Source organism: Nyctereutes procyonoides, unplaced genomic scaffold (genome assembly GCF_905146905.1).
Source record: "Nyctereutes procyonoides isolate TBG_1078 unplaced genomic scaffold, NYPRO_anot_genome, whole genome shotgun sequence".
NCBI classification, from domain to species: Eukaryota; Metazoa; Chordata; class Mammalia; order Carnivora; family Canidae; genus Nyctereutes; species Nyctereutes procyonoides.
In genome coordinates this window covers 28892644-28916781 of record NW_026575146.1, presented here as the reverse complement: position 1 = coordinate 28916781, position 24138 = coordinate 28892644, and the positions used below count along the sequence as shown (strand labels likewise).

The 24138-nt window shown below is 35.3% G+C and overlaps 1 protein-coding gene across 7 annotated transcripts in view; it reads left to right on the top strand.

The window, feature by feature from the left end:
* The window catches only part of TRDN (triadin), a 368093-nt gene that overhangs the window by 89099 nt on the left and 254856 nt on the right, over positions 1–24138 (top strand). For all 7 annotated transcript variants that reach the window (XR_008662524.1, XM_055310519.1, XM_055310523.1 and 4 more), the window contains exons 5-7: positions 1413–1472; positions 15413–15466; positions 18739–18798. Coding sequence is in view for 6 of the 7 variants with exons in the window: in XM_055310519.1 (XP_055166494.1) it covers positions 1413–1472; positions 15413–15466; positions 18739–18798 (174 nt within the window). In the remaining variant the exon portion in view is untranslated. The remainder of the gene's footprint in view (positions 1–1412; positions 1473–15412; positions 15467–18738; positions 18799–24138) is intronic.

The window sequence follows — 24138 nt, the reverse complement described above, 5'->3', positions numbered from 1 at the left end:
TCTATGTGCATTTAACAGGTAGAAGCCAGGGACTCTGCTAAATACCACAGCTTGCACAGAGTAGCCCCACTCTACCTCCAATCAATGATTCACCCAACTCAAAAAGGACTTTTGATAAGTGCCCAACAGATATCTGGAACACATGTGCGCGCGCGCGCGCGCACACACACACACACACACACACACACACACACACACACCTGGGGTAGGATTAAGAGATCTATAGAGAAGAGATTTTTTTTTAAATATGGTGAGAGAGGCAGGGAAATAGAAGTTTCCTATGGGCTTTGAAGATCTCTCTTTGATACTTGGAGAACTTTTATCAGAGATGTGATTAGGTATCTTAACTCTCGTGTATCTCTATTGCCATATCGAAGTCAGGGATGGGATAAGGGTAAAGGAATGGCCCTGTAAATGCTGACAGGGGAGATCCATGGGGCAAACAAGGGGGGTGGATTTTCACAGTGAGGATTACCTCCTTAGCAGGTGAAAGTCACTACCCATCTTTTCTGAAGATACTTAGGAATTTCCTACAGTTGGTCTTGATTTTCGACTTCTGGAAAAATTACGAAAATGTAAATTCACATTTACAAATGGAGAATTTAAAATGTGTACAGTAATTAGCACCATCTCAGATCATCTGTGAAATAAAGTTGTGATAAATAAATAAGTAAAACTCATTAGCATTTTTCTAAGAAAAACCATGGTATTAAGATTAAGTCACTTTTCAGAGGTAGTAATCGTATTTGTAAACTCTAATATCTAATTTAGGTCTATCCAAATTAACTGCAAATTCAGAATTAACTTCATTTTCTAAGCCTTGGCAGTGAATGTATACTGAAGCTAGCAGCAAATTAAATATATTTGTTAAAACTTGATATTTAGAAAAAAAGCTGACTTATTCCATGAAATGTGTCATATCTGCATGCAGTAATTATTGGCTAAATGCAATGCCAAATTCTGATTATAAACATAGCTTAGAGTCAATACTTCTGAGATATATTTCCTATTAGGTTGTTACAGTTCATTTCACAAATTCTTAATTTAATATGTAAAAATGAAATCTTCCTCAATCTAAATGACATTTTTACTAAGGATTCTTAATTGTATTGAGAGTGATTGAAATAAAACATAATTATAGTTTGTGATCAATTTTAGCACTAGAAATGGTGACAACATATCCTCACTGATGTAAGTTTTTAAGCTTTTTAAAATAACACTAATTTGGAGGTAAATCCAACTTTTTTCTCCTTATTTCAATAAATAAGTGATTTATGTAGCAATATGTTACAATGACTTTTTCCATTGAGGAAGAATTAGATTTCAAGGTAAAATTTTAAAGTTTAGCTATAGTGTATAGTTTATACATTTTCAAAAAGAGTTTTTAAATCATAAATTCTATGTTTTCCTAGAAATACACAAAGAAAAGGCTGAAAAGGAAGAGAAACCTGAAAGGAAAATACTAACCAAAGGTAACTGTTTTGTTTTGCATTTATTTTTATTTTTATTTAGGATATATATTTTGGGTATTCATATGGGAGAAAGGAACATTTTCATGTGGAGTGTTCCCTTGTTTTAACATTTTTGATAGCGTGTATATGAGTACCTTTATTTCTCGGTTAACTTCAGGTACAAATATATAAGTGATATTTGAGTATTGGAATCAAAGTAATTTCAAATCATTGTGACAATCTTTAAATTATTTACCACTGGTTTTTACTTACTAAGATAGTACTGTAAATACAGTTTTGGACTGCCTAGCAAATATTTTTTTCTTCTTTGAATATGTTACTATAATGTCAATTTTTTTTTTAACCTTGAATTTTTTTGCACCATGCAGTACCTTGAAAATCTTTGGCACAGAAATGCAGTCATTATATTGCCTGACTACAGACTGCTACGACCCCTCAGCTTTCTTTCACAGCCTCTAGGGGGTACATGGACATTGACAACGTGATGATTAATATCCCTTTCAACTCAACTGAATCCAGTAACTGCAATCTTGCATTTAAGGCATATTAATAATGGCCAGCATTGTCTTGCTCATTTTACAAGCATCTCTTTTCTAGGAGTGGCCCTTGTAGTCATAAAACTTTAAAGAAACCTCTAGGAAGTGAGAGCTTTCAAAGGGATATATTTCTAAATATGTCCAGGATTCCTCAATGACCAGCCTCACATGCATTTTAAGTGAGTCGGGGCAAAAATTAAAATATCAAAAAAAATTAAAATATCATAATTCCATATCATAAAAAGATGTGCTCCGGACATAAAATGAAATAATTTGTCTGGGATAGACATTGAATTTTGTGTAATATTTATTATGTCGAAACTCACTAATGTAAAATTAGTTGCAAATAGTAGGATTTCAAATAATAGAAGTTCTACTTAACCTTAAATTATACCAATATGTGAATCTATATTAAAATGCCATTTTGAATATACCTATGCACTTCCTTTTTGTGAAGAGCTTAAATCATTCTGCATATTATGTCTTTAATCCTAATGTTTGAATTCATTCCTGATTGGTCAATGAATCCTTATACAATCAGGGACATTGAAGCTTACTCAGTTGAAACCTATTTATATTTGTATTTAGGGAACTAATGTCTTCTTACTGTTCCCTTTCCTTTTTTGGTCCCTAATTCCTTTGGTCAGGGAAATAGGACACAGCTCCGGGGTATGGATTAACTAAGCTAGCCGTGACTGAACTGGCTATGTGTTTCAATCTGCTGGAAGTTAAACAGAAACTCAACTGGTTCCACACGATTGGAGTCTCTGCTGTTTTATCTTGCAGACTGTACTATTAATTTAATAGCAGTACTGCTGGAGTGGATGTGGTGATGCAGATGGCACCATTTGCATTTTGGACCTGGTTCTATTAGAGTCCTGCTGTTAAAGACTTTGAGCAGTGGGCTGTAGAGTGGGCTTATTAAACTAGTGAGTCTTGCATAATTAAAACAGGAATTTGGCTGAAGTTTAAAATAAATTTCTCAAAGGCTGGGTTAGAGATTATTACCTGAATATATTCCCTGAATAGACCAAATATATTTTGAAACGTGAATATTTCTCAAGAAAGAGAAAATGGAGCTTCAACTGTTGAAGTCTTCAATGAGCTTTAGGGGTAGTTTCTTCTTTCCATATTTTTTCTGTGTCAGTATGAATGAAAGTTTCCATTTTACTGCTTGGTTTCTTCATCCAGGTAGAATAATGCCTGCTTTTTATTTCCAGGTAGTTCAGTGAAAATATATGCGGTTTTATAACTATTCACATATGTAGATAAATATGTTTTCTCTATGCCACATTTCATATCAGTCATGGTTATGCATGATGAATGGTTAGGAATTTAAATTCTTATCTAAAAATTTGAACTCTTATAAGAAAAGATACAATGTAGCCAAGGTAAGAGTAGCCTGTGATGGTTATAAACATGCCAACAATTATCTGAGTCTAAAAAGCTGGTAAAAAATAAAAATAAAAAATAAAAAGCTGATGAGTTCTGGTGAAGCTGGTAGAGAAAAAAATACTGGAAGTGATAGAAGCTAGATTACACTCTATTCTCTCTCTCTCTCTCTTTCTCTCTTTTTCTCCTTTAAGGGATTCATATGGTATTTGAAAGGGCTTTAGGAATGTTAAGTCTTTGGGAAAGCTCTGGAACTTTACATGTAGATAATTTGCTCATCAGATGGAATACAAAAAACCAGACAAAATGTAGTCCCAGAGAAAATCCATTTCCAAAATAATTCTACATAAATATGCTATCTAATTCACTTTAAACATCAGCAAATCGATTTTGGTTTCCACCTCTTTTCATAGAAAATTAGTACTTTTTATAGTCATCCACCTTATCTAAATGATTTTAATTCATGAAGCCAAGGTAATTTTTATTCCTATTTTTCCCTCTGTTTATTTTGTCAGATGTTTTTTAGGGCAACGCAACAGTTTCTTGGAACTGAGGGGTGAGCCCTTTAATTCTTAATCTGGCAATAAGTACTCATTTTGGTTTTAAGGTATAAACTGTAACATGTTAGTTAATGTTTTTGTTTTAATTAACCTTGATTTGTCCCTACATAAAAGAAGTTATCACTTATTTTATCAATATGATCACAGTAAGTCTATATCCGTGAACTTATATTAAAATAATGTAGTAATTCAGCAGAATATTAGAAGAGACTTACAACCATATTTTAACTTTTCTTGGGTTACCAAGATACCACTCACCAAATTGTTGCTGATATAAATGGCCCCAGTGAGTGCGTAAAATTCCATCATGCCGGAGGGGTTTGTAGGCACTGAGTGTTTTGCTGTGTCAGAAGTTAGCCTGAAGAATGCTGTTTCCAGTCCAAAGTGATGGCTTCTAATGGAAGATTCTGTAGGTCAAAATGACCTTGCAAAATACACTCATATTTAAGCCAAATCTTTTAGAATTTTTTTCTGTCTAACCTCTAAGAACTATTTCCAGCTGGAGATGAGTAAGGCAGTCTAGAGCCCACAGTCCATGGGTAATTCAGAGGAGTAGATGACCATTGTGGGATGCAGAGCCACATATCAAATGACAGGAAATATCGGTCAGTCTCACCCAGTTTGGGTATCCTTCAGAGGTATAAGTAACTATGTATGCATATGTCTTAAAACATAAGATAGATAGTCATTGTAGAGAATTATAGAAACTAGTGCTATTTGTCATAAGTAGAAGGTCTGAGTCATGATTGTTAAAGACCATTTCTTTGGCTCATGGCAAACACTAGACATGCTTATTCAATAATTAAGCTAGGAGCACAATATATGATTTTTACAAAGAAGATTTTGACCACTCTTTTCTCCTACTTTTAGAAATGTCTTGAATTAACCAGAATCCAGATCTCCTAACTACTAACTCTGTAACCTTGGACAGGTTGATTTGTTTTTTGTTACCTCTATTTTCTCAGATGTAAAAATGAGTAGAGTACAGTTGTAAAGATTAAATGATTATGAAATGTATATATGAAACTATTCAAGGAATTCTCGGCAAATTTTAGTTTCAGCAGTAACTATCAGTCAATTAACTAATCCTCTTTATCACTACTGATTAGGTCAGTGACAATCCTTTGCAGGTTTCTTCGCTGCGTTATTTCTCATCCTATATTTGGGACCACTTGATACTCACTGTATCATAGGCTGAAGGAACTTAAGATCTCTCATCCCAAGATTCTGTAACACAACACTAAACTACCCTTTTGCCATTTCACCTCTGTATTTGTGCTTCTATTCCTAAAAACAAAACAAAACAATACAAAACAAAACAAAAACCTCATGTAAGCATTTATCTACTATGAAACACACATTGTACTTAATCTATGATCCTAACATGTCACCTAATCTTCACGGAAGAATCCAATATGTGAGGTATAATCCCATTTAAAACTGAGAATACGGAGGTTTATCTGACCTTAATGATTTTCTCAATATCTCATGTTTATTAAGTGGTAAAGCCAAAATTTAATCTCAGATTTCTCTAACTTAAGAGTATGTGGCTTTCCCACTATCCTTCCACCCCAGTTTCTTTCTTCTTTCTTGCTCCATTGTGTCTGAGTGTCTGTACTAGAATTTTCTCACAGCTGAAGGATCTTGAATTTTTCTCTGAACCTCCAGTTAGGACCTTGTAATCTGCTGATTAACTTCACTGAGGCCTGGAGTTGTCTTGTTTGAGACTTACCTGCATAGCATGGTACTTAATAAACGATTTCCACCTCTAAATTGCCTCACCATTATTTCTACACTTAGCAAGATGAGAAATGAGACCTGACAGTACTTATTCTTTTGGTAGAAATGCCAAATGGCATGTTGTGTGTGTATTAGTTTTCTGTGGCTACTGTAACAAATTACCAAAAATGCAGTGTCCTAAAACAATAGAAATTCATTATCTTACAGTTCCAGAGGCCATAAACCAAAAATCAGTTTCACTGGGCATACACAAATTGTCATCAGGGCCAAACTACCTCAAGAACTCTAGGAGAGAATCTGTTCCTTGCCTCCTCCAGCTTCTAGGGTGGCTATACTTCTTGCTTTGTGGATGCATCACTCCAATTGCTGCTGCTGTGGTCACAGTGCCTTCTCTTCTGTCCTCAAGTCTTCCTCTGACTACCTATTATCTCTTTTCATAGAAAAGAGTTGCATTTAGGGTTCACCTAGATAATCCAGGATTATCTCCCTCTCTCAAAATCCTTGATTTAATCACCTTGCTATTTTTTTTTCCCTTATGTGGTAACATTCACAGATTCCAGGGATTAAGACAGGTATACATTTTTAGGGGGGCATTATTTAAACCACCCCACTGAGCTACTCTTTTATAAGGGAACAAACCAGTCAAATATTAGAAAAGACTGATAGCTAAATACAAAATTTAGTATTTAATGATAGAGATCACAGAATGGCAAACTTTGCCAAATTTACTGTAGCAACATTGTCATAAGAGTTTTTATATAACTTTAGCCATCAGCACAGCAAAAGTAAGATGTAAAATTATTATTGTTAGGGAATTCATGTTTGGAGGACGTATTTAGGTTTCATCGTTTACCAGAAATAGTCAGAATAATTCTATTAGTTTTGATTTATTTTAAGAAGCCAGGTATTTGTTCATTTTAAATTTTTTTTCCTGACAAGGCTATGTGAAGGAAACTATTAGTCATAATAGAAGTAAGATAATGTTTAATTATGGCCAAGATAGCACCATAACTTCCTTAAGATATTATAATATAAATTCCTCGTTAAAAATTCATACTCAGTGCGCATGTACTTTAAATCAAAAACTTGAGAATGACCTGAATACCTCAAGTATTTTTTATATTAGATAATCTCTTCACATTTCATTTAAAACATTGATTAATTTAAGCACCCAAGTGGTTAATTAATTTTGATATTTGAAAAGACTGAAGAAGTAGAATGTGAAAAGTCTCTGGACCCTCCTACACAACTCTCATCTGACTTAACACAGTTAACTAACAGACTTCTTTCACTCAGTGTGTTTGAAGCTGTATTAAGTTCCACTGCACAGAATGTCTTCATCGCTCTATATTATTGGTCACAATAAAAGATATCACTATCTGCCCAGGCTATTCAAGCTGCAGAACTGGGGATCATTATTGCTAGTGGTGGTATGGGTTTGATGGACTTTAGAATCATCTGGATAGTTTTAAAAATATATATATTCATTGCAGACTCCATTCTGGGGCCATTAAATTTTGGGAGGTGAGACCAGGGTTTGCATTGAGCTCTTCTAATGATTCAAATGATTGGACAGGGATAGAATTGCTGTCAACTAAACTCATGGCCTGGAGTCTGAGTTTGAGTATAGTCCACCGAAGTTTCCAGTGACAAGGCTGTATTTTAAAAAAATGTATAATTGGTTGTCTTTAGGTGGGGTCTGTACCTACTGTTTATCATAGTCTTCACCAATCTCTCTCAGCACTCCTGGAGTAGACATTTAATATGCCGCATTTCAGAAGGATTTGAGTTACAGTCCTACCAAAGACATCTTGGTTTCTTTCATTACAAAGAGTGGTCCTGTTTAGCCCTTGTCATACTCCTTCTTTACTATAATTCATCCTATTCTCACCCCTTCCACTGCTATCTCCATAATCACTTCTCAATTAGATTAGGGCTCTCTCTCTCTTTCTTTCTTTTTTACTTTCACTTCTTTATTAAGTAGGATCGATGCCCAGCATGGAGCCCAGTGTGGGGCCTGAACTCATGACCCTGAGATCAGAACCTGAACTGAGATCAAGAATCAGCCACTCAACTGACTGAGCCACCTAGGTGCCCCTAGGAGAGTCACTTCTTAACTGATTTCCCTGAATTACCCTTCAAATTCATGCTATTCATGACACTCACAAGCTTAAATCCATCCTTTGCCATTATAGTGCCTTAGAGAGAAAAAACACATTTTCTACATGGCATAGAAGACTCTCTTCATATAATCAGCAATAACCATACAAGTGTCCAGCCTTGTGTACTTTCCCACCCTGTAACCTCCTCAATGCCCTGAACTCTCATCTCAGCCTCTGCTGCCCCCATCATGACAGCCCAGACCCACCCACACTGCCTGTGTCATAGGCGACCACACTGTGGGGTGCTCCCTAAGCAGGCTCCACTACCATCTCACAGCTCTGTGCTCTGTATGCACCATTCTCTCTGGCTGGTAGGCTCTTCTTGTGGAGTCACTTGGCAAGTCTCTTATTCATTTCTTTGATTCTCAGATGGACTATCAGTTCCTTTCATAGGGCTTCTTTGCCGTATTTCACTCTGGGGTCATTTAGGCATTTTCTCCATGCTACTTTTCGATCCCTGATTTCACACTATAAAGCATTTTGACACCAATTTTTGGTTTGGGTGTATGGATCTAATTCATTAAGGGCAGGAACTATATTTGTCTTCATATATGTTCTAGGTCATTTTTGACATTTCCTCTTGTGCTTCTGTGTTTTCTTATTTATAAACAAAGAGATTCAAGCTCAATGGTCTTTCAGATTCCTACCCACTCTGAATTCGTGTGCTTATATCAAATTAAAAATGACTCTAACATCTAGCAAAGTACCCAGCACATGAAACATGTTCAATAAACATTGAAATAATGAATGAACTAATTAATGAAATATTCATTTTCTCTATTTTGTTAATCTTTACTTGACTCCTATTGACAATTTTTTTCCTTGGATATTTCTATGTTTATTTTCAAATATATATAATTATTCAGTTTTAATTGGGCTATTGTAATGTCAAATTTATTCGGTCAGCAGCAATTGAAGAATTTGATAGTAAGCTCCATTATTAAAACAAGGACAATCTGTAACATGTAATTAGGAAAAACAATAAAATTTATAATATAATAATATAGATTAAAGTAATACAGATTAATTTGGACAATTTGGAAAATGCAAAATAGAAAGAAAAAAGAACCACAAACCAATTATCCAAAGATAAATACTAATATATTTTTTATTTTCCTCCAGTTTTTTCTTTCTTAATTTTTTTAACGCAATTGCCTAATGCAATTGCAATTTTTTTTAAAGATTTTATTTGTTTATTCATGAGAGACACAGAAAGAGAGAGAGAGAGGCAAAGACACCGGCAGAGGGAGAAGCAGGCTCCCGATGTGGGACTTGATCCTGGGACTCTAGGATCATGCCCTGGGCTGAAGGCAGGCACTGAACAGCTGAGCCACCCAGAGATCCTTCTGCAATTGCAAATTTTATTGTTATTTTTCAGATAACATTTAGGCTTTTATTTAACTATTAAACATGTTAATTTACTCCTAGAATAAACCAGAAGAGCCTGGAACCTGGTGGGTAAACATACAACTATATGAGGGAACTTTATCCAAGATGGTTCCTAGACAAAAGGAGAGTTTTTTAGGCATTCAAAACAATAGGTATTTGATACATCAGCCTGAGATTTTTATTTGTTTTTGTTTTTTTGTTTATTTTTATTTTTATTTTTTTCAGCCTGAGATTTTTAGTGTTCAGGTGAAGAACTGACCTCAGGAGTGGGGAAAAGTTCACAGGGAGAAGTGAATGCTGATGAATGGCATGCGGTCAATATCAAAGTGGACCAGCCAGTGGAAATGGGGGAACCCTGGATAGGAGATATTGTAAATAGAAAAAAATTGGTCACAGCCATTAGGCAATAATATACATTGTTATTCATAGTATTTAATTTGTACCAAACACCATACTGAGCACCCAAAATTCAAGGATAAATTTTTAAGGCTCAGTCCAATGAGAGATCTAAAAACAACAAATACACAGTTATACCCTGTGTGGTAAGTACTCCACAAAGAGATGTCCTAAAGGAGACGACTGGCTGCCTCAGTTGCTGAATAGTTCTGATTGCAATTTTCTGGTGAAGCATATAGGGAATGGACAGCTTAGGATTTAGATGTGCACTCTGGAACCTAAAATGGAGGACATAAGATCTAGGTCAAGGGTCAGTCTTCAACAAATCAGGTGAGAACTTGGTTAAGAGAGCACAAGAGAACCCAAATGATTAGTATCGGTATCCGTTTCCTAGTAACAAAGTATGAAAAACCAGATGGCTTAAAATAACAAAGATTTATTGTCTCACAGTTACAGAGGTTAATTAAATTTATTTGCTACCATCAATTGAAAAATATAGTAGCCTATAAATTGTCTCCAACATCAAGATTTCAGCAGGATTAATGATCTCAAAGAGCTCTCCTGGAGACTATTCTATGCTTCTCTTAGCTCCTGGTGGTTGGCAATCTTTGGTTTATAGGTGAGCCACTCCAGTCTCTACCCTCATTTTCAAGTGGTTTTCTCCCTGCATCCCTGTGTCTTCCCTCTGTGCATATCTCTGTGTTCAAATTTCTCCTTTCCATGAGGACCCCAGTCATATTGAATTAAAGATCACGGTAATGACTTCATTTTAACCTGATTGCCTGTTTAAAGACTCTATTTCCAACTAAGGTCACATTCTGAGGTTCTGGGGATTAGGACTTCAACACATCTTTTGAGACTATGCAATTCAATGCATAATGGTATTATATGCAGTCAGAAGAACATTTTTAAGAGGGTAATTTAGAATAATAATCCTGATTGACTGGGGTAGGATTGTTTCTGGGAAACAATTATAGTACTGGAATCATAGGCTGGCAAAGGATTTTGCTGGAGATGAGAATCAAAAGCCAAAAAAGATAGGACATTAAAATGTATCTGAATATCCTGGAGCTCCTTATAAAAATGCTCTCAAAGACCACAAACTAATTTAGCCAGCCTGTATTGTATAAACTTTTACTTTTGCCTTCTCTCAGCCATACTTAATTGACTCTTTACAGTACAAAATATATTTTCTTTTTTTCTCTGGCATTTGTGCAAGATGAACCTGGAAAATGAGACAAGAAGGCTCTACACAAAGCTATGCATCACCTCCCCCACAGTGATTGTTCACTTTTGAGGAGGTGGCTACAGTTCTGACTGAGCCTCAGTTGAAGGGGAAATTGCCTGTACAATTAAATCAGATTTGAGAGTAAAATTAATATTTTGGGGGATGCCTGGACCGCTCAGTGGTTGAGCATCTGCCTTGGGCTTAGGGCGTGATCCTGGGGTCCCTGCAGGGAGCCTGCTTTTCCCTCTGCCTGTGTCTCTGCCTCTCTCTTGTGTGTCTTTCATGAATAAATAAAATCTTTAAAAAAATCCACTAATATTTTGGAATTTAACTGTATACTTTGTGATTTGAAGCATATATCAGAGGAGCTTTATAACTTTGGGTAATTTGCTTAATCTACATTTTAATACATAAAGAAAAGTAATTTTATTTTTACTATTTTTTAAGGTTTTGTTTATTTATTCATGAGAAACACAGAGAGAGAGGTAGAAACATTGGCAGAGGGAGAAACAGGCTCCCTGTGGGGAGCCTAATGCCAGATTTGATCCCAGGATCCCAGGATCACAACCTAAGTTAAAGGCTGACACTCAACCACTGAGCCACCCAGGTGCCCCAAGAAATGTAATTTTATTGTGAAAAAGAAGTGTATCTATTATTGCAGGATTGACTGTAGATAACATGCTTCAGGAATCAAACCAGCAGCCTTTGACTCTTAAAAACAAGTTTCTAGTCTGCACAAGACCTACATGGACAAGGCTTCACAGTTTTTGGAGGAAGAGTACTGATTTGGCAATCTGATCACCATATTCTCATTCTTCTCCGCCATGGACTCTTTTGAGGCAGTGTTTTCTTATCTGGAGAAAAAGAAGTTCAGGCTAATTGATCTCTTAGGTTTCTATCAGCTCTAAAATTGTGTGCTTATTTTAAGTAAAAAGTGATAAAGTCATCCTTTAGGAAGAATGAGTAATACAATCATGGACAATTTTCTCTCCTCAAGAGTGTTTTTCCATTGAGTTCATCATTATCGCTTAGAATGTGTAGAGCATCTTGCCTTAGCACAGAATGGAAATTCTACAGATTAGTTACAAAACTAAATACACAAAAACATACAGAGACATACATGCTAACCAAGAACGCATCTGACTTTTTGTTCGGTGTTGGCTAAAGCCTAGGCTCTTCAGTACTGAAAACTTTTTGACACCCAACTTTTTAGTTTTTCCAACGAGAAACAGAGAGATCAGCAAAGAGCTCCACCAACCTGGCCCTAAATGCCTACTGCTTGGCCTGTAGGGAAGGTTTACTGGATTAGAACCTCAGGGTCAGGTGCACTATGAGCTCTAGTACATTTAGGAAAGGACACAGGGCCTGTCTGACAACTTGCCAGGGCCAAGCTCTGTAAAAGCACAGAGCACAGCTTGCAGAATGCTGGAGAGGGACCACATGGGGTGGGCGAGAGAGACTGCTGCAGTGTTAAGTTGAGCTGAATGTTCTGGTCAGGGAAAGGTCAGAGTCTGGGCAAGTGCAGGAATAGCAGGGCCATGCCAACTCCGATGCCAAACATCAGGGCCATTCCAACTGGTGGATTCCATTTGTTTTTAATTATCAGTATACCGAAGGGACTTTTGCTTCTTGTAAATAAGGATGACAAACAAATTAAGCTCTAGCAGGTGCAACAAGCTTATTTTGTCCTGAGCTAAAACTATCCTGGCTAAGATGTAACTTGCCAAACAGAGCTGGTGACAAGGAAGGTACTTTTTTCTTCTTCCGTATGAAAACTTCTGGTTGTAGTTTCTAAGCAATAGGGTGCACAAGCTAATGCAGTTGTAGCAAAGTGTTTTCTATTTTAGTGTGATTATTAAGGCAGTTACTGATGGTTGCATTGCTTTGATAAAAGAAATTTTAAAACTTGGTATCTGAGAGCTCAGTCTTGCCAAAGTTTGAAGTTTTCATCCAAGAAGCTTTAGTGGCTGTCTGCCATTTTGAACAGCTCCCTAGAGCACATGGGTCCAGCTGTTTCACTGAGCAATGTTATGGTACCATTTCTGAGGGGGATAATGAAATTCCAGCATACAGGATTGTGTCTGTAAATCAAAATTTAGACTGTGAGGAACCAGATTTTCCCCCAGGGTAACAGGAATAAGGCATTAATATGCTAATTTGAGTCTGAATTCAGCCCCCCCCTTGCTCTTTTGATTTTGTTTTAATTCTTCCATTTATGCCTGCGCACACGTCAGCCAGAAAATCCTTTAGTGGAATGGACAACCAGCTGTCCAAGGTGGGTGAGGTCTGGTCCTTCACAGAAGCAGAGACACAGATTAGGTGTTCTCCTGGGGATTTTACCAACCAAGTTCCAAAAGCACAGCTTATCTCATGCAAACTTGGTTCCCCCTAGAGAACTTTTAAAAGAGGCTTTGTGTTTGCCAAGATTCTCTTTTGGTTTTTAGCTTAATTAATAGATATCCCAAAGAATCAAAATAAGCTATTTGTGGTCATGTTTACATATAATATCCTCTCTTTATTTTGTGAGATATTTATACTGAACTTAGTAACTCAGAAACACCTAAAAGGAGTATTAAATGTGAGGAAAAATAATGTCGAGATGTTCAAAGGTGAATTTTTTTCTTTTTCTGCCTCTCACTGGGGTTTAATTATTTAAGAAATTTTGATAAACTATAAAACTTTCAGTTGCCAGAAGCAAGCAGTGCTTATAATATCTATACCATATCGTTAATAAATAGGATTGTATTAGAAGGTGAAAGTAGTTTTCCTTAGAATATTTCAGAATTTGGCTTACTCTAAAAGAAATCTATTAAAATTCCACTATGGGGCAAACACCATGTGATGAGCCAGGGATATGAAAATGAAATAATGTGGCATAGGCTTTGGAGTGATTTCACCTTCTAGGGAGTCAGATACATGAACAGTGGCAGTACTATCGCTTAATTGTTAAAATGGAATTATGCATATGGTTCCATTGATGTGTGAACTAAGTAGAGATGAAAGAACATTTTACAGTGGAGGAGGAAAGTGAGTCAGTACTGAAAGAGCACACTGACAAGAGGAAGCGCAGGAGTAGAAATTCTAGGTGGAAGGCACAGGCAGGGAGACAGGAGGGCACACGGAGTGCATGTGGAGCTACAATCATTTTGATATAACTGGAACGTGAAGTTCAGGGGGACGTTCATGTGGAAAAGATTGGGTTGATAAGCAAATATCAAACCATCAGAGCAATAAAATAGTTTTGGATTTTACATAGCACCTACTGTGTAAGAGATACCATGTGTAGGCAATGAGGGAGATACTAGCTAATATTTGTAACAGGTCAATAGTATAATCAGATTTTCTAATAGGGATTAGAAAGGTTATTCTGAAAAAAATCCCAAGATGAAGGTTCAAGGGAATAGTTAGGATATTATTATAATAATATTTGCAATAATAATGTAGCAATAAGGGCATTCTACTCCAAATATTGACGTGGTTTCTTTCCCTTTCACCTTCCCCTTCCCTTAACGGGTTAATGTTTTCTCATCTTTCACCTCCTTAAATGTGAGACACTCCCCAAGTGCACAGACTAGCTAGTTCTCTGAATGCTACCCTAAATATTTTCTTCATGGCAGTTATATCAACTGCAATTAACTACCTTTGCAGTTGTTTGTCCTACTTCCATTATTCGTCAGCTTGTTGACATCACAGTGGCGGGGATACAGTCTGTCTTGCCTAACAGTCTTCAGCACACAGCAGGTGCTTTCTTTATTTTTGTGTAAGTCAATGACAGGAGGAGAATATAATATTGGGTCAAAAAATATGTATAAAGGAAATATTGAAAGGTGGATTGAAAGAATTTGGCAAATGAACATAAATGGAAATTAAAAGATGAATCCTGGATGACTCCCATGTTTATAGCCTGACCATTGGACATGCCGTTAATAAGAGTTATGACTAAATTGTGGGGATAGGTTTTGATTTAAATTTGAGCCCTACTATATTAATTAATTGGATCACGGCTTATAGTAAATTAAGTTTAGTTTTCTTTGAAAGGATTTGGTGTCATTCTAGTCTCATGCCAGCGTATTTTCAAAAACTTTTAGTATGGAATGCTTCTGTAGAAGGGTAACACACATAATTTATGTTGATTATACTTTGCATCGGATTCAGAAAATTATCTCTCTGTATTTCTGTTTTTTATATTTTGCTGTTTTTCCCAGTATTATGCTGGCCTCCTTTGGTGCATAGCATGATAAATTTTTGAAATTTTCTACTACATTATGTTGAAGTTAAAGATTTGAAAGAGCTGAGGTGTATTCTTCATTTGCAATCAGACTTGGTTTTGGTACAAGTTTGTGCATGGATATGAAATAAAACTAGAAATAAAAAAATATAGCTTTGTTAATATTTAAACACCTAACTATGTAAAACCTCATTCTAATTAAAAAAGATTTCAAAAGCAAAAGATAAGTTTTTGACATCAAAAATTGCCATGCAAACGTCTCATTATTTATTCTCTTTAAGTGAAAAGTATTGTCTGTTTTTTTTCCAGTTGCACACAGAGAAAAAGAAAAAGTAAAAGAAAAAGAAAAATCTGAAAAGAAAGGTATGGAGTTAGTCTTACTGTTGTTCTTACACATTGGCCCCTCCTCCTTTGAATTCTTCTTCTCTACATTGGATTTTTAAAAATTATATTATGATATTTTCCTTAGAATTGAATCTATAAGGAGTCATTTCTAGGTTGAAGCAAATAAAATACTTAAGACTCAAATTCTGTTACCAACTTACTTTCTAGAAATATATCTATTTTTCCCCTGGCAGTTGTGAGACTGCCTTAGCCAACAATGAGGGTATTATTTCACAGAATATTTGCCCATTTGACAGGTAAGAAACTATACTTCATTATTTTTAACCTTCATTCTTTGATGACCTATAGGACTGGAATTTTAACAAATTTTAATTTGTATGTATTAGTTTAGAAACTACAATGTAGACTCCTTGTTTCATACATACAGATACACTGAAAAGCTCCTGCCTTCCTCTGAGTCTTTCAGATCCCATTCCGTCCTACCCAATCATACACACAATGGACCATATTTGAGTTTTATGTGTATCTTTCAGGGCTTCAATATGTATTTATAAGATAATATAGATTATAGTTTCTTGATGTTTTTTTATTTTTTGCACAAAATTTAATGTGTCCTCTATTCTGGCTTTTATAATTCAATAATATACCTTAGAGATCTTTCCATATCAGTAAATAGGTATTTTCCTCATTTTTTTAAAAAAAAGTTTCATAGTACGTATGTATTTATTTACTATTTTTTTAATCATTTTTTATTGGAGTTCAATTTGCCAACATATAGCATAACACCCAGTGTTCATCCCGCCAAGTGCCCTCCTCAGTGCCCATCACCTAGTCACCCCCACCCCCCGACCACCTCCCTTTCCACCAGCTTCATAGTATTTAAATGGAGATATTTTCTTCCACTTTATCTTTAAACTGCTTATTATTTGTAGGTTGAAGGATTTAAATATGATTTTTAGTGATGTATATTTCTTATATAACTATTCACACTCATTACAGACTTTGCCTAATAATACTTGTGCATGTCATCTGGGTATATTTTTTGTCACTTTTTCAGATATTTTTCTCTGGTTTCATGGTTAAGGTTAGGGTTTCTGTCTTTGTGCATAGACACGTGTGAGCGCATGTATGTGTATATGCATGTGTTTGTGCTTAGATTCTTGAATTTTTATCTTTGGCTAGATATATTGATATTTTCTTTTGACATGTTTGCTCTGAATCTTCATTCAAAGACTAATTAAATACTTACTAATATTGCCCCAAGTTTTAAAAATTAGTTTTGCATTTCACATTTAAATTTAATTCATCACAAATCCATTGCAATGTACGATGTGAAATAAAACTCTAATTTCTTTTTTTTTCTGCTCTTGTTTTAGAGTGGATATGTCTAGGATATTTGTGCTAGATTTTAGCTGATTTCTATATCCAAATATACATAGCCTGCTGAGCTATCTTCTGTGAAACATTCCATAGCTAGACTATTTTAGAATATTTTAGGAATCAGATCATCGAAACATGTTTCAATCTTTATTTTATAATCACATCTAAAATTTCAAATTAAATACTTATTGCTTTATTAATGTTTACTTAGTGATAATAGCCACAAATTTTAATACAGCCACCTTTTTTGCTCTAGAAACAGGTGTCTATTTCCCTTCTGCTACTAATTTATGTAGAACTATTGGCATCAGGTTCAATGCACTCTGAGTGAATGAAATAATCTCATATTTCTTATGATTTTTTTTCAACTTTCCCAGTGGCTAAATATCTTTCGTTAAAAAGTAGTTGAGAATTTGTTGCTATTAAATTATACATGTTACAGGGGAATTTTCAAATTGGAAAGCAGAACAAAATAGTTCATTGTAAGTGTCCTTTCATTCATTGTTAACTAATGAAAGGAGTTTGCTTTTTATGAAGTAAGTTATTTTACTGGGCTCAATGACCTTGTGTGAATTGTGCCTTTCTTAGGTTGGCATAATGCTCCTTCAGCTAATGTTGTCCAAGCTATTACTCATAACCCCAAACGGTAGTGGAGATGGCTGTGGGGGCAGGCTGAGAGGTTGAGAGGCTCACTGGTTAGGGAGGCACCTGCTCTTTCTCTAGCTCAGCAACTGCCAGGGTCACTTGGTCTTCAACGGAGCATTGTGCTTTAAGCTTTGCGTGAGGTTTGGTTTATCTCTCCAAGTTTCTGGAGAAACTATTCATCAGCTGTATTTTAAAAGACTAGTTTGTTAAATACATGTTTAGAGACATTTTTTCTTTTATAATACAAATAAAGCTGATGGATGTTAATGTTTTTATTATATAGTTGGAGAAATGGAAATAATTGGGACTCTAATTTTTTACTCCAATAATTTGGCTCTTTCCTGAACCCAACTGTTTAATTAAATCTCTTACTTTTTCATTTAATTTCCTATCACTTGTTGCATTCCCATTATTCTCTGATAAATAATACATAAATGTTGAAAAATGTATGGTGGTTTGGGAAACTACCAAACCACACACAGTTTAGTACAGTTGAAAGATGACTAACCTCCACATGCTCCTTTACTTAATAAAGTTAGGGAAAAAAATTCATATTGACTTATTAATTTATTACATAATGATGAAAAGGTATAATGTTTTAGGTATCATGTCAAATACTATTCAATTAAGAAGCTACACACAATAACTAATCATTTGTGATTACATTATACTTTATTGGTTGTTCTCTCTCAAACATACTGTTTCTTAGGGATTATTCAGAAAAACTTTTTCATTGTCAAAATGTCTTTAGAGTGGAGGACATTTGATAAGCAGAGACCAGAAATGCTAAGCTTTTTTTTTTTTTTTTTGATGCATAAGACAGTCCCTTATAGTAAGAAATTATTATTCCCCAAACGTCAATTATGTCCTGGTTGAGAAACACTGTTCTTAATCAAAGCTCTAATTCTGATTTAAATATTTATTCTGATTAATCATAAAGAGAGTATTTCTCTCTGATAAAATAGCATCTTTTGACAAGTTATCCTAAAACTGCTCTCTGTCATTCCTGAAAACTCTATCTATTTAGAATAATAACTTTAAAAAGGAGAATGAGAGTTGCTTTCAAAATGCTTTCTAAATCTTTAAATTGGGCTTTATCCAGGTATTATTACATTAGTATCTTTTTACTTCTAAATCAGGCTTATGAATGTCATCGATCTTCAAAATAGTTCATGATTTTGGTGGCTATAGAAATTGAGGTAAAGAGAAAGCTTGGGCTTGAAATCTACTGAAAGTGTGTACTAATATAAAATTTTCTGTTTAAGCGACTCACAAGGAAAAAATTGAGAAAAAAGAAAAACCAGAAACAAAGACAATGGCAAAAGGTAACTTTTCCCTTTATTCCTTCTTTCTTTCCTTTGTTCATTCATTCATTCATTTGTTTGTTCACTAGTTCCTTCCTAGGATGCTTCACACCCAACATGAAACCCAGTGCAGGGCTTAAACTCATGACCCTGAGATCAAGACCTGATCTGAGAACAAGAGTCAGATGCTTCACTGACTGAGCCACCCAGACGCCAACCCCCCTTCATAATTTCTATAACTAAACTATTTTTACTTGAAAATATTATATTTTGGGATCCCTGGGTGGCTCAGTGGTTTAGCGCCTGCCTTTGGCCCAGGGCGCGATCCTGGAGACCCGGGATCGAGTCCCACATCGGGCTCTCGGTGCATGGAGCCTGCTTCTCCCTCTGCCTATGTGTCTCTGCCTCTCTCTCTCTCTCTGTGACTATCATAAATAAAAATTTAAAAAAAAAAAGCTTCACTGTTAAAAAAAAAAAAGAAAATATTACATTTTGGGTGTCAGATAGCTGGGTATTATAAGTATTAAGCATTTCCTTTACACAAAAATTAATTTGGTCTTATATTTAAAATGTAATATTTTAAAGAATAATAAAACTAAATGCTTAAAATAATAGATCCTAGGAAAATGTGAGAGGAAGATGAAGAGCTTTTCCATAGGTGATGGGAAGAATTTGTAACCCCAAGACCTTTACCACTTGCTGTTATCCTCATGGATATGTTATATTACATGCCAAAGAGGACTTTGCAGAAGTAGTTCAGGTTGATCTAAACTACGGAGATCATCCTGGATTATCCAGGTAGGCTCAGTGTAATCTTATGAACCTTTAAAGCATAGAGATGTCACAGAAGAGAAAGGGAGATTTGAAGTGCGGGAAGGATTTGTCTCCCCATTGCTGGCTTGAAAATTGAGGGGAGCACATAGACAGCTCCCCTCAATTCTGTGAGAAGAATTTTGTCAACATGTTGAATAAAGTGAATCTTCCCCAGAGCCTCCAGTAAAAAATGCAGCTCTGTTGGCAATTTGATTTCAGCCTTGTGAACCTTAAGCAGAAAACAATGGAGCCATATTGTGCCAAAACTTTTGAACTTTGGAAACTGGGAGATATTAAATGGATATTGTGGTAATAAGCAGCTAAGTTTGTGGTAATTTGCTACATATTTGGTTTATAGCTTTTGACCAGTAGTACACTTTGAGTTAATTATAGAAGTTTCAAATTCAGGATTTTTTTTTCAAGAAGAAAGGATAATGCATATATCATGATTGATATATTAAGCCATTGAAGACCAAAAGTGTCTTAATAATATATCCCCCCATATCAATTAGAATATAAACATAATGTTATGTATTTTGGAGGATTACATAAATACTAAATTATAAATTTAGTTTTAAATTTTTTGACAGTTCTTTGATGTTAAAAAAATATGGATTCTAACTGGTAGTTCAATCTTGTCTCCTAAATTTACATTTTCTTTTCCCATTTAAAAATATAGATTTTATATGACCAGTATATTTTAGAAATCTAAATTTCAGTATTTTCAAGGGACTAATCATTTAAATGAACATTGGAGTCTACTTTCAAAATTTAACGTATTTGTCTACATGATGTACAATAGTTAAGTATTTGAGGTAGATATGTTTTTTTACTAAATATTTTCATAAGATGGGATCCCTGGGTGGCGCAGCGGTTTGGCGCCTGCCTTTGGCCCAGGGAGCGATCCTGGAGACCCCGGATCGAATCCCACGTCGGGCTCCCGGTGCATGGAGCCTGCTTCTCCCTCTGCCTATGTCTCTGCCTCTCTCTCTCTCTCTCTCTCTCTCTGTGACTATCATAAAATAAATAAAAATTAAAAAAAATTTAGAATAAATATTTTCATAAGATAACCAAATATCATTTTATTAAGATGGATTATAAACTATGACTTTGTTTCCTACAAGCTAGCATGAATTTAGTCTTAAGATGAATTTTATAGCTAAAGGTATATTATTTTATCTATTTGATTCTCTTCCTTTTGACATATTTGAAAGAAAATAAATTCATATACATATGAAATCTTCAAGCTGGTAGGGATGTTAGAGATCATCTCACCTAATTACCTAACTTAACAGATGAAGAAACTGACCTCCAGGGAGAAAAAACATTGTGCCTGGATCATATAACTAGTATATAATTAAACTAAGACAAAACTCCAAGTGAACTGAGCATAAGTCTAGTTTTCTTTCCAAAACTATTAAAGGTCTTCAAGCATCAATTATTCCTTTAACAAATATCTATTTAATACTGCACTAGTTAGTTATTGCTGTGAAAAAATTACCACAAATTTAGAAACTTACGTCAATACACATTTACTGTGTCAGCTTTTGTGGATCAGAACTCTGGGCATGGGGATGCCTGGGTGGCTCAGTGGTTGAGCAGACATCTTTGCCTTTGTCTCAGGGTGTGATCCCGGGCCTGGGGATGGAGTCCCACATCGGCCTCCCTGTGAGGAGCCTGCTTCTCTCTCTGCCTGTGTCTCTCCCTCTCTCTTTGTGTCTCTCATGAATAAATAAATGAAATCTTAAAAAAAAATAATCTGGGCATGGCTTAGCTTAGTCCTATGCACTTCACAATGTCTCACAGGATTGTAGTCAAATGTATTAGACAAAGCCTAACTGAAGGTTCAACTGGGGAAGGATAATTTCCAAGTTCATTTACATGACTGTTGGCAAGATTCAGTTCTTCAAGACCTGTTGAATCAGGACCTCAATTCTTTCTGATGGTTGGAAGCCACTCAGTTCCTTGACACACGAGTCTCACTAAATAGGATAGTCTGGCTTCATCAAACTTAGCAAGAAAAAAAATCAGCTAGTAAAATAGAAATAATCTTATGTAGACTAATCCTGGAAGTCACATACTATTGGTTAGCGGCAAATTCATAGCCCAGTCCATATTCAAGAGGAGAGGATTATGAATATGAATACCAGAAAGGGAGATCATGGGGGGCCATCTTGAATCAGCCTGGCCTGCCACAAATCACAAATACTTAATATACATATTTATATTCTTATGAGGGAGATAGATGTAAATATCTATATATGTATAAATTATGTGTGTATATACACACACAAATATAATTTCCCTTTTTATTTTATGTATTTATATATACCTTGTTTAAGGAATATAGGAAATACATAGGATATGCTCTTTGTATAATGGGTAATTTGGGGAGAAACAGAATAAGATTAATAAGATATTCATTATAGTATGTGAAAATTAACTTAGAAATAATCTATTATATTTGAGAGGTATTACCAGAAGTAAAGTGAAATCTCCTCCTAAAGACCTTGCCAAAGGTGTTCCCATGGAACACAGCACCTTTTTTTTTTTTAAGTGAGACTTTGTTTATTTATTTGCAGAGAGAGAAAGAGAGAGAGATTGAACGATGCACAAGGAGTGGGAAAGGGAGAAGCAGACTCCTCCTGAGCAGGGAGCCCCACAGGGGCTTGATCTCAAGGCCCTGGGATCATGACTTTAGCTGAAGGCAGATACTTAATCAACTAAGCCATCTAGATGCCCCAACATGGCACCTTTCTTACTCTGTTTCAAGGACAGCCTGTCCAGAAGTCTGAACCACCTCAGGACTTCCTCTCTGCTACATGTGTAAGACCTCATATTCATTGTGAAAACCAGCATATTCCTATAGTTCATTAAAAATAACAAAGACAGGGAAGAAATAGGGGAAGAGATGATGGCAAGAGAAGCGAAGGGGGTAAGCCAAATTTATGGCAGGCTGTTGAACTGGCTGGAAAATAATGATCTGCAGATATTTGTGTATTTGATGAAGTAGGGGAGGTTACTACTTATTGATCACTTTCAGAAGATGTTCTATTATTTTCACTGGTTTGTGTATATTTATATCTCCCCTCATAGGTCTTACAATACATTTTTGGTATCATCCTCAGAGCTTAATATTAATAATATTATGCAATTTAGTGTAATGGAGAAATGGGTTAGGCATTTTGGTTCTACTGCATCTACTCCCGCCTTATTAGTTGCACCATGTTCACATGGTGCATGAAAAGCAAATGACCTTTATTCCAAGATTACTCATCTGTAAAATGAGTATAAATAGTAATTGTGCTACACACCAAAATCTAAGTTCTTGGAAGACTCCAAAGAGTTCTAGGAGTACAGGATATGAGGATTTAATATTAGAAATTCCTATGTTTTTATTTTTCAGTGTCCAAATTCTTTGTTCACATTATTTTTACTTATCTTTACCACTTTGTTAAAGGAAGAAATAGCCACAGTGGTAAATTTTTGTTTAATGAGAGAAACTGGGAAACAGAAAAGTTAAGCAGTTGACAGTTTCTTTATGAATAAGGGTTGAAATATGTTATGTCCTAACTCCAAAGATGAAAAGTATTTAGTATGTTTATTAGATGTATCTTATATATTGTTAATTCCATGGTATGAAGCTAAGGTTAAATCAAGTGCTGCCCACAAGTGAGTAGGTGTCATTTAATGTAACAAAAATTACAATTTCACACGCAAAAAGTATAAACAAAAAACCAGTTGGCATTTTTTTCAAGTTTTGTCAAGTTCATTTTAAACACATTTATATGTGCAATGTTTATTTCTATATGTGTATTATATGTATAGTGAAACGTATAGTGTTCTCTCTTGATTCAAAGTGCTAATTCAGTAAACATTTATTTTGGTGTTTTCCCTGAAAAAAAGCATTGTGCTAGACATTATGATGCTACAAAAATGATTAATATAGTTTCTATCCACAAGTTGCTCTGTCTGGTAGGGAAGAGAGATGAGGAACAATCATTTGTAATACAAGACACATAACAGGGAAAAGCAGGTATGCTTTAATAAAAGTTGAGGCAATTTGAAGCTCAGGTGAAGGAATGATTAATTCCAATGGTAGTGTGCTTTGTTGGATATGTGCTGGCCGCAAAGGAATTTATATATGTGGAAAACATAAAAATGGAAGCCTGGCAATGTTTGACATGTAGCAAATACATGAGATACTCAAGGAAAAGAAAGTAGTCTAGTGGAGAAAGAAACTTTTAGAAAGAATGCTATGAGAGGAGAGATAGGACGAAACCAGATCTTGCAGGGTTTTAAAAGTTATACTAACGTTTTTATCCTGCTAATCTTTAGAGCTCCTGCAACTCACTCTGAGCCCATGCCATAATCAGCTCTCTGGAAGGGTTCATTAGGTGAACCTAGATGAATTGTGTGAGTCGGAGGTATTGTTCACATCTCAGGGGAACTTACTTTGTAGCCAGAAACTAACAAATATTTGGTGTGAGATTCTGGAGTTATATTGATTTAAAGTCATTTGCGGAGAGCTGATGATTTCAGGCACAG